Source organism: Anopheles marshallii, chromosome 2 (genome assembly GCF_943734725.1).
Source record: "Anopheles marshallii chromosome 2, idAnoMarsDA_429_01, whole genome shotgun sequence".
NCBI classification, from domain to species: domain Eukaryota; kingdom Metazoa; phylum Arthropoda; class Insecta; order Diptera; family Culicidae; genus Anopheles; species Anopheles marshallii.
Window position 1 is genome coordinate 15,182,569 of NC_071326.1, and position 13,879 is coordinate 15,196,447.

Here is a 13,879-nt window from a genome sequence, read left to right on the forward strand (position 1 = left end):
TGCATATAGTAAAGAAAACACCCCGTGCACACACGGCAAAATTTGTGTGTTTTTTAGTTTTTAAGATTTTGGTTGTATTGTTTATAAGAGTGCCATTTTGTCACTTCAGTTGTTCGACTGTTATCGACTGCCAAAAACCAAAAAAAAAACAGGTTCACCTTCTCTCATTCTATCGCTGTGATCGGTGGTTTGGAAGTGTGTCATCAAAGTAGGTAGGCTGATAGGTTTGAAAATCATTCTGCGCGATCGAAGTGATAAAAAAGAATCAGATCGAAACAGACATCGCGAGTGTCTGACGCAATGTTGATGTTAAAATCGGCATAAGGAACTCTATTTGTGGCACACCAAACGGTTCACGTTTCACAAGGTTTTTTTCGCCCTACTTAAAGTGAGAAATTCTAAGCACTTTGGTCTCTTTTTAAGAGTTCAATTCCACTGAAGAATACACCATGATGTGCATTATTTTGTATCGTTCTAAAACAGGCAGCGTTTGGCCACTTTTAGCAGGATGACGAACAGGGGGAAATTGTGCTGGAAAATACAACTCCACATTATTTGCTTAATCTTACCGACGATCGTTGCAAAACAATTGCGTCAGACGGAGGATGGAATTTTGCAAATTGCGATCCATGAACGTTGCCGGTGGCGCATGTGTTGTCAGTGTCGCCAATGCCAATCCGTTCTACAAGAGCACCTTATACGATTAGAGCCGAAGTGTTGTAAATCATTCGCGACGGTATCTAATCGTTCGGCGAGGGTGGTAAAATCACCCACAACAAAAGCCTTCCTGCAACAATCATCAATATCTAGAACAATTGACAATAAATGACCCTCATTGTCAGGCAAATTGTCTCGTAGGATATGTGTTGTACAACCTGATAAGAGTTACGAACACTGGTTGTTCGTTGCCTGTAGTGATACAGAACAGTGACACAGCAGAATTGGAACTCCGGTGCGTATTAAGGTTTATACCGCGGGTTTAGTAATTGTAATAACATCGATTGTATTAACGTATAATCCACTTAAACGGTGCCGGGGGGGTTATAAAGTCCAGCACATGTCGAAATCAGTACAAAGCTAATAATCCTATTACATCGTGTTCTTCGCAGGGAACCAAAGGAACTGATGCAATTGATATTCCAAACGGTCAATAACCGCCAGTTCTGGTTGGTTTTTTTGTGTATGCTTTGTTCCGGGTACCATCGTGCTCTTCTCGGCGGTGTGGAACTCTTGGAAACATGCCAACCGTTGGAGGGTATGGGCACAATGTTGAGCCCAATTGTAAACGAACCCGATGCCGGCCACACTAATTGACCACAAGCACACACATACGCGCACACACACACACACACACACCGCGCAGAGCGTAATTATCGATCGGGACAGATCAATGATGATGGATGGACGCAAAGCGGACGCAAAAGTGTGTGCGCGCGCGAGACACACTCAAGCAGTGATTGGTCCGATAGTTATCATACATATTTCCTTCCACCCGGGGGTGGGCCCCACGGGTTCGCTGTGTGCGTTCGCAAATGATGCAAAGTGTGCGCACGGTTTCGTTTTCGCGTCCGGGTATTTAAAGCGCACAGTTGGCAAGCGGGTTTCGCATTCCGCTGTGTGGTTCGCATCGTGCAACTGCGTCCGTGTTTGCCCGTGTGAAGGTGATCGGTGATCTGTGCGCAAGTGGCACAAGAGCGGTAGAAGCGACGTCGACGCAGTGTTACCTTTTTCACATTCGGAAGAATATCATAGAAGCAGGTTGGTATTTTGAAGGGAACGGGGTGATCGTAGAATATTGCCAGCTGCAGAGCGGAGGCTGCCGGGCGCACATTCACCGAAGGCCCGGAAAGGAATTGGTGAAGCCAAGGTGGTTTGCCTGCGCTCGCTCGTTTTTGTGCCGTGTGTCTGGTTTGTAGGTTAAGTTCAGGGATGACGATTCCCATAGGCAACACGGTGGACAGATTTTCGGTTCCGGTTTTGCCACGAGGCCACTTTGGTGCTCTGCGAACGTTGAGCGGAACAGGTATGTTCCATTTCCGAACCGCAATCAGCGGGTTCTCGCGTTTGCCTTGCCGGCCCTTGCGAGCCCGACCTCACCGTGTTCAATGTCAGGTAAAAGCCTACGGTGCTGTTGGTTGAAATCGTTCAGAAAAAAGGGGTTTTAATGCTGGGAAGGGAGTGGGGTGGCGGGGAGGGAGGTGGGGGTGAAAAGAGAGAGAAATCCCAAACACTACCACCAGGGTCACATCGTTGCACCTGACCACCTCCGTGCGTTTTCACCACTCGTGTTCGCATATTATGCAACACGTGGCTGCTGCTGGTGGGTTGGCCTCCGAGCACACGCGGCTCAACACACGAAGTGGTTGAAGTTGCAATCGGTCACCAAAAGGACCGCACGGGCTAAAGGTGTTTCGAGTCCGATCAGTGTCGCGTCTCGAGATTGGCTGTCGGTGTGTTTTAGCTCTGATCATCGCATCCCCCTTTATGTGTCCGGTACGGCTATCGGGGGGGTTATTACGAAGAGTCGATTGTACTGTACTGTCCCTTACCCGGCATCTGATAACATTCGAACGAGGTAATAAAAGTGATAAGTTTTTTTACTACAGTCTCGAGAGGCGAGAGCGTAGTCCTTCCGTATCTTGAGCACGCAGAAAATAAAACGGTTTTGTCATTCAGCTTTGTTGCCGTGTGTGTGTGTAGTGCAGGTGAAAGAGAGCCTAGTAAGATCCCTAAAGCTGCTCCAATTCAACAACAATAATCCGTGTGTTGTGAATGGGAATGTTTTTTTGCTGGTTGTTGTTTGTTGCTCACGAAAGCGGTTTCCCCCGTGTTGCAGGAGACGATGCCCATCACTAGCTCGGAGCTGGGAATTCCTGCGATGCACCGCGAAGGTGCAGGAACACTGCATGCACGATAGTGGGCCGGTATTACCGAGGCCCCAGTAACTAACGACCAGTGCAACTGTTAACACGTTCGTTACCAGCACGTTAGCGTTTCTTCCGCTTTGATTAACATCCTCTGTAAGACAAACCGGTACGTGTGTTTCGTTAAAGTGTTTATTGTTTGTTGATTTCCCTCTCCGTACTTCACCGGCTGCTCCCGGGTGTGTTTGTGGCTGTCGTTGGATATTTTTTTTTGTTTTTGGATGGCGCCATACATTATTGGTGGACACCGTTAGAACACCACTAACCCAATGTTTTGGGTGCTTTTTGTTTTCCCTGTGCAAGCGACATACAAACCTACTTATGCTGGGCGCGGAGATGCAAAGCAATGCAATTATTTGTGGTTAGCGAACGATGTGCCGGCGGTACAAACATGTTTGTTTTGTGTGTTGTGCTTTCTTAAAGTAAATTAACGGAATTACCGGTTCATCGACTTTCAGGAAAATATTGAAGAGTTGGTGATTGAATAGTTGACTGCTTTTAAAACTAGAACTACGAGGTGTATTGTGTTTTCTATATCGGGATTCTATAAAGAAGTTTGCAGCAGCTAGACTATGCTTTTTTATATGCTTTGAAGTTCGTAATAGAATTATTTAAAACGAAAATATTAACACATTATATCCCAGCGGATGAAATTGCACAAAAGTACTATTTTTTAAGGAGTTTAAGAGTATGTATTCGTACAAAGTTCAATTTGCGCGAAAAGCTTAGACGTAAAAATTATTATCTAAAAATTCAATAAATTGTAACTTAGCTTATAATAAATTGATTAAATTTGTGATAAAATGACCAAAGATATGCTTTCGAATATATTTTTGAACAAAATTCGAAGACAATCAAGAAAAAGTCTAACCATTTTATGGAAAATTTGTATTTTCATTCAAATATCTCGAGCAATGTTGATGGCTAAATGAAAATAATGTCCTAGCCGACCTCATTTTGGGTCATTTCTAGAAGGACTGCAAAGTTTCTTGCCATTTAAAATAAGATTTCGTGCCCCCGGGATGTAATGGGTTAATGTGAATAGAAGGAAGCGCACCGAACAAAATAATTGGTCCGAATGTTTTATATTTGGAGGAAGAAGAAAGAAGCGAGCAAGAAGAAGGCCAGAAATGACGGGCCTAGTCCTCTTGAGGTCGTTAAAGAACATGAGGTTTCATACCATTTACTAGTACTTGTCGAACGCTTTTATTTTAAATTGGTTGTCATGTTCTAGGCTATGTTTTATGCTTAAAATATTGTCAGAATTTTCAGCAAAAAATCATTTTTTGAACAAAACCGTTCAGATCCAGATCGACAAACACTTATCTGAAGCATCGTCTTTCAAAATACGTAAACAATTTATGCCCTCCAATTAATGGACTGCAATGATTTTCGGACGGAATGCCAGTATGGTTTGTAAACTATGGGTTCTCACGGTGTTCCGAAGAAAGACCGGTTAAAACGTTCAATTTTTGAAGGATTTTTAATTTGCTTCCTCTGGAATAAGAATATTTCAAAATCGAAATACTTTCCAATAAATGTAAAGGTAGATTTTTCTTTTAAATTATCCTAAAAATTACCTTTTTCTCGCGCTTCTGCGTGACCTATAAACTCCCTTAACGTCAGGATTATCGGCGCTTGAAGCATGTGAAGTGGAGAGCTTTTACATGCGTACGTTGATCGGCACCGGTCCGGTACTTGTCGCTATATCCAATTACCTCGCAGAGCCCAGCTTACAGGGTATTTCCAACTCATCAACCTCTCGAGTGCCAGACACCACCGAAGTGTCCAGTTCAATATTCCAATGTTCAAGTGGTCGCTAGACAAAAATGACTCGTACACCTGCATGAAAAAAAAAAACAACTGCGCTGACCCGGAATGCTGAAGATGTAAGCAGGCCTTGAAAAGCTTCTGTCAATCGTTTGACACTATAGACGGAGCTTAATTGATTTGAATTCGTCCAATTATGGTCGTCTTATCAAGAAGTCAAAATTAAAAACTGAAGGCCAACGATAAGCGTTATGTTATGCAATATTTTCGGTACATTTAATGTAGATGAGCATTTGACGTTAGTAAGCAAGCTACAGCCCACCACAAAACAACCCCCGAGCCGGTAAAAAAACGGAGGGAGGGCGGTAGTGTAAAAGGTAGGTGACCTTTGCTGGCGCCGGTGGTTTCCTTCCGTTGTGAGCCGGTTCGCTCGGTAAATCCCCATCCAGCGTGCGGTGTGCGACATTCGCAAAACTTTTCGCCGCCATTGCTGGCCTGCCGTGCCCGATTTTATAACTGGGCAGGCTGAAGAGAAGCCAACACCGACGACACCGCCAAGCCATGTATGCAAAAGGGTTACACGCAGTTTGAAGTGTGTCTGCGCGTCAAGTCACGGTTACGTGGGGGAGGAGGGGATTGGCTCTAACTGGGCAGTCGTAGTGTGGGAAGCACGCACAGGCAACTTTTACACGTCAAATACAAAACCAAAAAAATATATAAAAAATAAAAATTCCCCCCTGCGAAGCAATCAAGCAGTGCTGCGTGGGGCTTTACCAGTCGATCAAGTCGTGCGGTCTTGGTGGCGAGGTTTGGGTGTTGGAGCGTTCGGGGCCACAACCGAATAACGTCAACTTTCGCCATCTACCAGGAGGGTGCAAAACCGTGCGAAAGTGACGAGCCGCGCGAGCGTTATGAATATTCCGATGAGTGCCATTTGCCGGTGCTGGTGGCGTGCGGTTTGATGCACGTGTCCCTGCCATACGCTGAAGGTAGGATTGATTAACCACCGGTTGTCTTTCACCGGCGGTGTTGGGTCTAACGGTTTAATCAATCCTTCACACACGATCGCTCGTTTGTCATACCGATTCCTGAAGCACTGTTTGGGCAAGGGGACAAGGGCACACACACAGTGTTAGAGAGATTGGATGTCATTGCATATCATTAGACATATTAACGGCAACTTCGATATTTGTCCCCGCAGGTTTGGCCAGCGCAGAAAGCTTGCAACCATCGGCTGAAGATGACGAGAACGCACCCGATATCGGCAGGGATGTTATGGCTGCTGCTGCTGCTAGCGGCCGATCTTACCAACGCACAAACAACCATCGGTGCGAGCGTAGTTCTCGATCCGCAAGATGTGACGGTGATCGTCGGCGAACGGGAACAGTTTCTGGCCAAGGTGCGCGGCGTACTATCGCAGGACGTTAGGCTTAATTTCTCCAAGGAGCACAATGACTTGGTTGAGGTGGTGCCAGGTTCGATAGTGATGAGCCCGGACGACGGTGGCTTTATCGATCGGGTGTACGAAATCGATCTGGTCGGATTATCGCCCGGTCAGTTCGATCTGGAAGCGGCAGTGATACCAACCGGGCTGATCGACGACGCGGCAGCATTCATTCGCGTCACAGTCGCCAACTCGCAGGCCATCATCGTGATCTCGAGTGTGATTGGGTGGATCTACTTCGTCGCCTGGACCGTGTCCTTCTGGCCCCAGATGATCATCAACTATCGGCGGAAGAGTGTGGTGGGCCTTTCGTTCGACTTTCTTACACTGAATCTCGTCGGCCATTCGGTGTATGCAGCGTTCAACTGTGCGCTGTACTGGAGCGGCTACATCGAACAGGAGTATCTCGATCGTAATCCCCGTGGGCTCAATCCGGTACTTACGAATGATGTCGCTTTTTCGATACACGCCACTATTGCGACACTGCTCACAGTGGCACAGTGTTTCATCTACGAGGTAAGGATGCAGTGAATGTTTGGCGAGTGGAAACGAATGTGTTATCTAACTCTTGGGTATTTTGTGCTTACAGCGTGGCGAACAAAGGGTGTCCCGAATTGCGTGGGGAATTCTCGTGATCTTCGTTATTGTCGTCATCGTGGCGGGTATTCTCGTCGGTACGGAAACCTTCCACTGGCTAGACTTTCTGTATGTGCTGAGCTACATTAAGCTCTCGGTGACGCTGATCAAATATGTACCGCAGGCGGTACTGAACTTCCGGCGCAAGAGCACTGTTGGCTGGAGCATAGAGAACGTGCTGCTGGACTTTACTGGCGGTATGCTCAGTATGTTACAGATGTTGTTGAATGGATACAACTATGGTAAGCAGACAGATACCCTCTAGACAATAGGACGGTTATAGAGGATGTTTAAAATTTAAATTGCCAACTAAATTGTATTATTTATTTTCAGATGATTGGGGCTCCATTTTCGGCGATCCAACCAAGTTTGGGCTTGGATTGTTCTCAGTGCTATTCGACATTCTGTTCATAGTGCAGCATTACATCCTCTACAGGTATGGGTGTGAGATCGTGTACAGTTCGATCGCACATACTGCTCACTATTACATTTCTCTACCGCTAATAATACCCAAACCAAGCTTCCGATGCTGGTGGATAAATTATACACATTACCCAAAACATAACACAACATCTCCAACATTCCTTCCTTTCAGAACACCGAAAAAACGGATCGATCCTATCGAATCGAATCTAGAAACATTGCTCAAACAACCGCATGTTATTACCAGCACTGATACAGAATAATCTAACACGCCAATAACACACCAAACACCAAAAAAAAACCTGTTACAGCACAGCACAAGAGCGCGTTTACACGGAACAATTATACACTACTCACCCAGCATGAAATACAAGTAAAAACACTAAACAAACCGTACGGTTCGTTCGGCTAATACGCATGTTCGATTGACCCTAACCGTAACATCTATACCCAAATGTGTGTCGCTATTTGTTGGCAATGAAACTTACAGACAACTGTTGTATTTTGCAGAAATCGTGCGGATGCCAAAACACTACAAGAGGACTCCTCAACGACTAATACCACCGTCAGCAATGGAGGCAGCAAGGATAGCCTTCCATAGTTGTAGTACGTTTTGTGTAACGAGGAAACATTAGCATAAGCAATTTTAAGGCATCTACGGCTACGATTAAGTACATCTAGTTGTAACGCATTTCCCCCATTTTGCTTCGAGTGCGCCTCATCCGCCATAGGTGATACGTTAGAATTAAATCAATCCGCCTTACGGCATAAAGTATACTGATGCCAGTTTGGTGTACACATATGATTGGAGTGATTCTGTAGCATAATTTAAGCATAGTTTGAACGTTTTGACAATAAAAGCAAAGATCAAAGTGAAGTTGTAACAAGAACTGATAAGAAGTTTACATTTATTTGTTGTGTTTATGTTTTAAAAATAACTTTTTAAACTTTTTCAATAACATCAATGAATTGTTTCTTAAAAGGATGTGTTGTTCTGTTTTTACAGCATTATGGATTTTGGGATCGCTTTTCATTGGTAAGATAGTATTTACGACATTTTAAATTCATGCTATAATAATGATCATTACTCCTATTTCAGTATCGACAGTAGCTCAGAGCAACAAAACGCAACTGCACGTGCAATTTGGACCACAGGATACGACCGTTATTGTAGGCGATAGTAAAAATGTAACGCTACGACTGCACGGACCCCTATCCGTGCGAGTAACCGTCAACTTCACCCAAACGAATGTCACTAACGGCATGGACTATGTGCAACTGACGCCCGATACAATCGAATTCGATCCTCCCACATCGAACTTTATCGATCGTTCCGAGCGAGTGACACTGCGCGGATTGCGGGCAGGAATCTTCGACCTGCTGGCTCACCTATCGCCGCCTAGCGAACTCATCGACCTAAGCCAAGCGTTCGTGCGCGTGACCGTAGCCAAATCGTGGACCCTAATCAGCGTGTCGTCCGTGATCGGATGGTGGTACTTCCTAGCCTGGACATGGTCATTCTGGCCGCAGATATGGGAAAATCGTACCCGTGCCAGCGTAGTGGGTCTTTCGTTCGATTACCTCGCGCTGAATTTATTAGGCCACACAATGTATGCAGCGTTCAACTGTGCGTTGTTTTGGAACGGTTCCGTACAGGCGGAGTATCTGCGGCGTAATCCAAGAGGGTTAATACCGGTGCTAGCGAACGATGTGGCCTTTTCGTTGCATGCCACATTCGCCACTGGGCTAATTATTGTGCAGTGTTTCTTCTACGAGCGTGGCCAACAGAAAGTGTCCTACATAGCACGTATGCTGATGACTGTCTTTGCGCTGATTGTACTGATATCGGGCGTATTGGTTGCGACCGGTACGTACCATTGGTTGGATTTCTTCTACAACCTCAGCTTCATCAAGCTCGCCGTAACGTTGGTGAAGTACATACCGCAGGCCGTACTAAACTATCGCCGCAAAAGCACCATTGGCTGGAGCATTGGTAACGTACTGTTAGACTTTATCGGAGGATCCTTTAGCATGGTGCAAATGCTAATCAACGGATACAATTATGGTAAGGCGGGAGGTCATCAGGCGAGCGGAATGATCAAACTGATATGCGTGCTCATTTGTTTTGCAGACGATTGGGATTCCATCTTCGGGGATGGTGCCAAGTTTGGGTTAGGGCTCTTCTCCGTTCTGTTTGATGTGCTGTTCATCGTGCAGCATTACATCCTGTACAGGTTGTTAATGTCTTCAGACAAAAAACAAACACAGTTTTATAAAATTTTAATTCTTATTGTACATTTTGTTGCGTTTATTTTAGAAACTCCAACTACATTGAACTACAAGGCGAGAGTTACCCCGGTCCCGGGAGTGTTACTACCGCTCCCAGACAGAGTGTTTCTACTTAAGCAACAGGCAAGCCGGCAGTGCTGTTCGCGTGTGCAGTAAATGGACTGGAATTACCAAGGAACTAGCTAATCATTTGCTAGCCATATTGATATATTCGAAAGACTTGCTACAATGAATAAATTTTACATTTAGAGGCTAACTAATTCGGTTTGTTTTTTTTTTCGGTTTTAATATTACGTTGGCTTTATTGATGATATACGAATAGTAAGGAAATATGCATGAAGAGTATTATCTAATTAAGATTCAATGGAGTGCTTCGACTTCGACATCCGGAACAAGATTTTTTCCCATTCTATTCAATTCCTTGACTTCGCGGGTGACATCGACGTTCTGACTCCTGTTGCAGGAGTGTTCTAAAGCGCTCCCTTTTCCATTAGTTATCCCGGGATTTCCGCCAGATACATCAACGTCATCATTCCATCTCAATTTGGACCTACCACGCCTCCTCTGCGGACGATCTAACAGGACTTTATGACATTTTCCAATGGCATGAAATCGACTTTGTCGAGTTCATCGTACAGTACTGTTTGACATAGTAACGGCTCCTTTTTTGTCCTTTCACACATCCAGGGCCAAAAATCCTTCTGAGCATATTCCTACCGAACGCGTTTTACATTACTTTTGGATTTGGCCATGTTTCATAGGCGTATGCGAGTACTGGAACTATATTAGGTCCATATAGTCCCAGTTTCGTTCGTCGCGACAGGTGTAGAGAGATTTATCAGGATGTCTACTTGCCAGCCAGTATCCTAGCACATACCTCAAGCTGTTCTCGGTGACAACGGTTGACCCAACATAGATATAATATAGGACGACTTCAAAGTTACGATCACCTATCTGTTCGACACCCCTGTGCTAAACCTGTTGGAGATTGGAGAAGATTTGAATTGAACTTAATTTGCTGGTAATGGATTGGTGATCTGCCCATGTAAACAGACGTGCCTAACTGTCTAGAAGAAGAAGAATGCATTTTTAAAGTGATTTTCTCGCTTGATATGAACTTATCGTTTTATGCATAATTTAATAATAATGCAATATGCACCATATTGTAATATTTACACATTGTAAATAGAACTTTTGAATTTGGCCAAATTTTGTGATTTTATTCCCACCTTGTTACAGTTTGCTGGACCATCGCCTAATCTATCGTACCTGAGCGTGTGTGCGTGCAATCGGCACCGCGTAGCATAGGGAAAAGCATTAGCAGTGAAAAAAATAAGTTCTCTCTTGACTCTCAAAGCGTACGGATGTGCGTCTCGTCGTCGTCGTCGTCGTCGCGAGTCCACGGAAAGTTGTCGCGATCAGACTAATCGGTTGTTTAACAAGTGGAAGTTTCACGGTAGGCTAATCTGCACACATTGGGCCACATCAATTAGAAGCAAAACAACAGGTGCACAGCTTATTGGCCGATTTTGTTCGACAACCCCCCTTCCTTCCCCGTCATCGATCTTTGGTGTGTTGGATGGAAGCTGGTCGTTGAACCACCCCATCACCTTGCTCCATACAACGGGGAGCCGCACACACACACATCGTCGCGGCAATTCATTCATCCGACATTCCGTCTGTTCTGGTCACTGATACTTCCGGATCAGGATATCGTTCCCAGGGCACCATAGTTCGTATGGCAGGAGGGTGATTAGAAGGAAAAAAACCCACTCCGTACTATGCAATTGAAGTGAAAAGAGTGAAAAGAGGGAAAACAAGCGAACGAAAGAGTGTCGTTTCGGGGTCACTTCCGCGGTTGCTCTGCAAACCAGCAGCGCCTTGTATTATTTATCTTTTTGTCCACTGGACTTGTTCGCCTCCGCTCGCTGTGTGTCAGCCAGTGTCGGGTTCTGAAGCACGACCGGAGTGCGGTCGTATGAGTGTGTGCGTGTGTTGAGCGCAAGAGTGTGCGCGATCTTGCTCATCTCAGTGACGCGTGCGTACGTACGTACCGGGCCCCCGTACGGTGGTGTGCGTGCATATGCGCTGCTAGTGCAATGTGTGTGTGTGAGGTGCGGTGCGCTTGAATGGAAAGCAAAGCAAACCCAAAGAGTCAGTGTGTAGGACGAGCCAACACGGCGTTTCATTAATACAAGCGCGCGACATGCCAAGCAGCGAACGAAGGCGAGCGAACGTATCTTTGCGAGGCGCGCAATCGAAAGCGAAAAAGAAGTGAATTCGACACGGAAAAAGTGTGTGCTACCTGGCAAGGTCCTTGATTGTGGTGTTGCTCTATTGTTTGCCACTGTGGGATGTCCAGTTTGGTGGATCGCAATATTTAAAATCAGATCCCGCAGCCGTGCCGTGTGGATCTTCCGAGCTCGAGTTTCGAGTTGTTCGGTGCTGAAAAGTAATGTGCGAGAGCAATCGAGAGTGTTAAACAATAGTGTGCCGAGTCGAAAACCCACGACACGACAGTGTAGCCACGCACACACATACACACACACATACACAGGTGGCAAAAAGTGAAGTGCTGTGTGTGGGAGGGTAGTGACCAGTGCACGGAAAGGAATGCATTTCGCTTTTCTTCATTGGCGGCCGTCAGCAACACCGTCTTTCACGGACATCATCATCGGTACCATCATTACCACACCCCTGTTGTTGTTGTTGTTGTTGGCGTTACTGGACGACAAGTAGACGACGACGGGTTGCTAGGATTGTTCATTGATTGGAGCGAAAGAGAGAGAGGACGCATTTGACGTGTGTGGAACAGAACAACCGACATCAGGATAAAATATACGGCTCCTACTACCCACCATCATTACCCCCAATCGGGATAAAACAAGCCAAAAGTGGAGTTCCTGAATGGTGGCGTTGAGCTGGCGTATTGAAAGTGAGTAATGAGGACGCAAACGGATGGTGCAAGTGCATCGTATTGAAGGAAAGATCCTTTATTCGCATTCCTTTTTGACGGATTATGTACATCATTTTGACAGCTTGAGAGTGCGAGAGGGAGAGAGACCGTGTTTGAGAGTAAATCCATTCGAATGGGAGGAAGTGAGTTGTACAGGATTTAAGTGGTTTTTTTTTACGTTTGCATCACTGTGTTGCCTAGTTTTTGTCCAATTTTTTTACCAACACCGGTCTATTATTAAAAAAAAAACTGAAATCTTGAATTGTGATATAAAAATTATCCCAAGTTAACAAATGTTGATGTAAATAATTTGTTGGTTTGAACGGACATAAATAATATAATTTGTTCGCACCTGCGTAAAATAGTTCAATATAGTGGCATATAAAATTAGCTTCAGAATTCCCGGTAAAAACAAATCTCAAAGTCGAATTCCTTCCCCAAGTCTTGTTCACAATCCCTTCGAAGCCTACGGGATTGGCATAATGTTGAATTTGCACCTAATAGTGCTTCATCGATCGTAATTATTTGCGGCGTATTTATTGAGCCACCAGGTAAAGGTTGTGCAAACACTAAGGTCCATTTGTCAATTTTGAAATCCCAAGTGCTGCACGGTGGAATCTTGCAATACATGAATGACGAGAATTTTATGCAAATGCGATTGTTTCGAATCGATTTATTTCAAGCAATAAAGAAGAGTCGCTGTAAGTCCTTGGGCGATAACAGGCCTCAGTCAAGCGAACTTTGCGTGGAACAAGCCGTCCCACTTCTCTTCCCAAGTAGCAAAGCTTTTCCAGCTCGGTTTCATGTGGCCCTGCGAATGTTTACTTGCCCGGGAAACATTTAACTACCGAACTCCTCCGGGGTCAGAAAATTGGAGAAGTTTTAATGTGCGTGGTGAAAGGATTAAATTTCATCTGAAGGTGGCAGATCTTTTCTCCCACCAATGTACAAGCGTATGTAAGCGTTTAACCTTTTGTGACACCCTAAAGACTACGGGTTACTGGCAACCTATGGGATTTAGTTCTACCTCGTATGTATTTCAAAATGTTGAATTGTTTGCACTTAATTGTTTGGTGCCAAATACGAGATGTGTTTGTATGGTTTAATTGTTTAGTTGACAGCAATTACTTGGAGCTCCCGTTTACTGTTGCCAATTATCCAGACATGAGAACTAAGGCCTACAATAATCATCGCTATATTTGAATAGTTTTGTTTATTGTCTATATCTTTTTCTATTTGGACTAACCGTCTATGTCTAGACAGGATTTTAGAGCCTAACTTTCAGAATTGGAGTCGTTGGACAGATTGGATTTCGACATTTTTGCGACGTTCAGTGTGTCAGTTGGATAAAACTTGGAACAGATTCAACATCCTGAACAAGATCCCGAAAATGAGAAAAATTCTAAATCTACCTCAAAATCTAGAATTCTATCGAAC

General features: G+C 44.8%; 2 protein-coding genes across 2 annotated transcripts; both read left to right on the top strand.

Annotated features, from left to right (window-relative positions):
- Positions 1-5,934: 5,934 nt before the first annotated feature.
- Positions 5,935-7,460, top strand: LOC128715998 (cystinosin homolog). The gene is made up of 4 exons (XM_053810922.1): positions 5,935-6,654; positions 6,728-7,016; positions 7,108-7,210; positions 7,370-7,460. Exons 1-4 carry the CDS (start codon positions 5,935-5,937, stop codon positions 7,458-7,460), a joined length of 1,203 nt encoding a protein of 400 aa, XP_053666897.1.
- An 814-nt stretch (positions 7,461-8,274) lies between these two features.
- LOC128716008 (cystinosin homolog) lies at positions 8,275-9,602 on the top strand. Its single transcript, XM_053810935.1, has 3 exons — positions 8,275-9,262; positions 9,329-9,431; positions 9,515-9,602. The coding sequence occupies exons 1-3, from the start codon at positions 8,275-8,277 to the stop codon at positions 9,600-9,602; spliced, it is 1,179 nt and encodes a 392-aa protein (XP_053666910.1).
- Positions 9,603-13,879: the final 4,277 nt, after the last annotated feature.

Excerpts from the sequence above, each read along its gene's own strand:
- LOC128716008 (XM_053810935.1), top strand. The coding sequence starts at position 8,275 with ATGATCATTACTCCTATTTCAGTATCGACAGTAGCTCAGAGCAACAAA. Across the intron at positions 9,263-9,328 it reads AATCAACGGATACAATTATG|ACGATTGGGATTCCATCTTC; the intron begins GTAAGGCGGGAG and ends TTTGTTTTGCAG. Across the intron at positions 9,432-9,514 it reads CAGCATTACATCCTGTACAG|AAACTCCAACTACATTGAAC; the intron begins GTTGTTAATGTC and ends CGTTTATTTTAG.
- LOC128715998 (XM_053810922.1), top strand. The coding sequence starts at position 5,935 with ATGACGAGAACGCACCCGATATCGGCAGGGATGTTATGGCTGCTGCTG. Across the intron at positions 7,017-7,107 it reads GTTGAATGGATACAACTATG|ATGATTGGGGCTCCATTTTC; the intron begins GTAAGCAGACAG and ends ATTTATTTTCAG. Across the intron at positions 7,211-7,369 it reads CAGCATTACATCCTCTACAG|AACACCGAAAAAACGGATCG; the intron begins GTATGGGTGTGA and ends CCTTCCTTTCAG.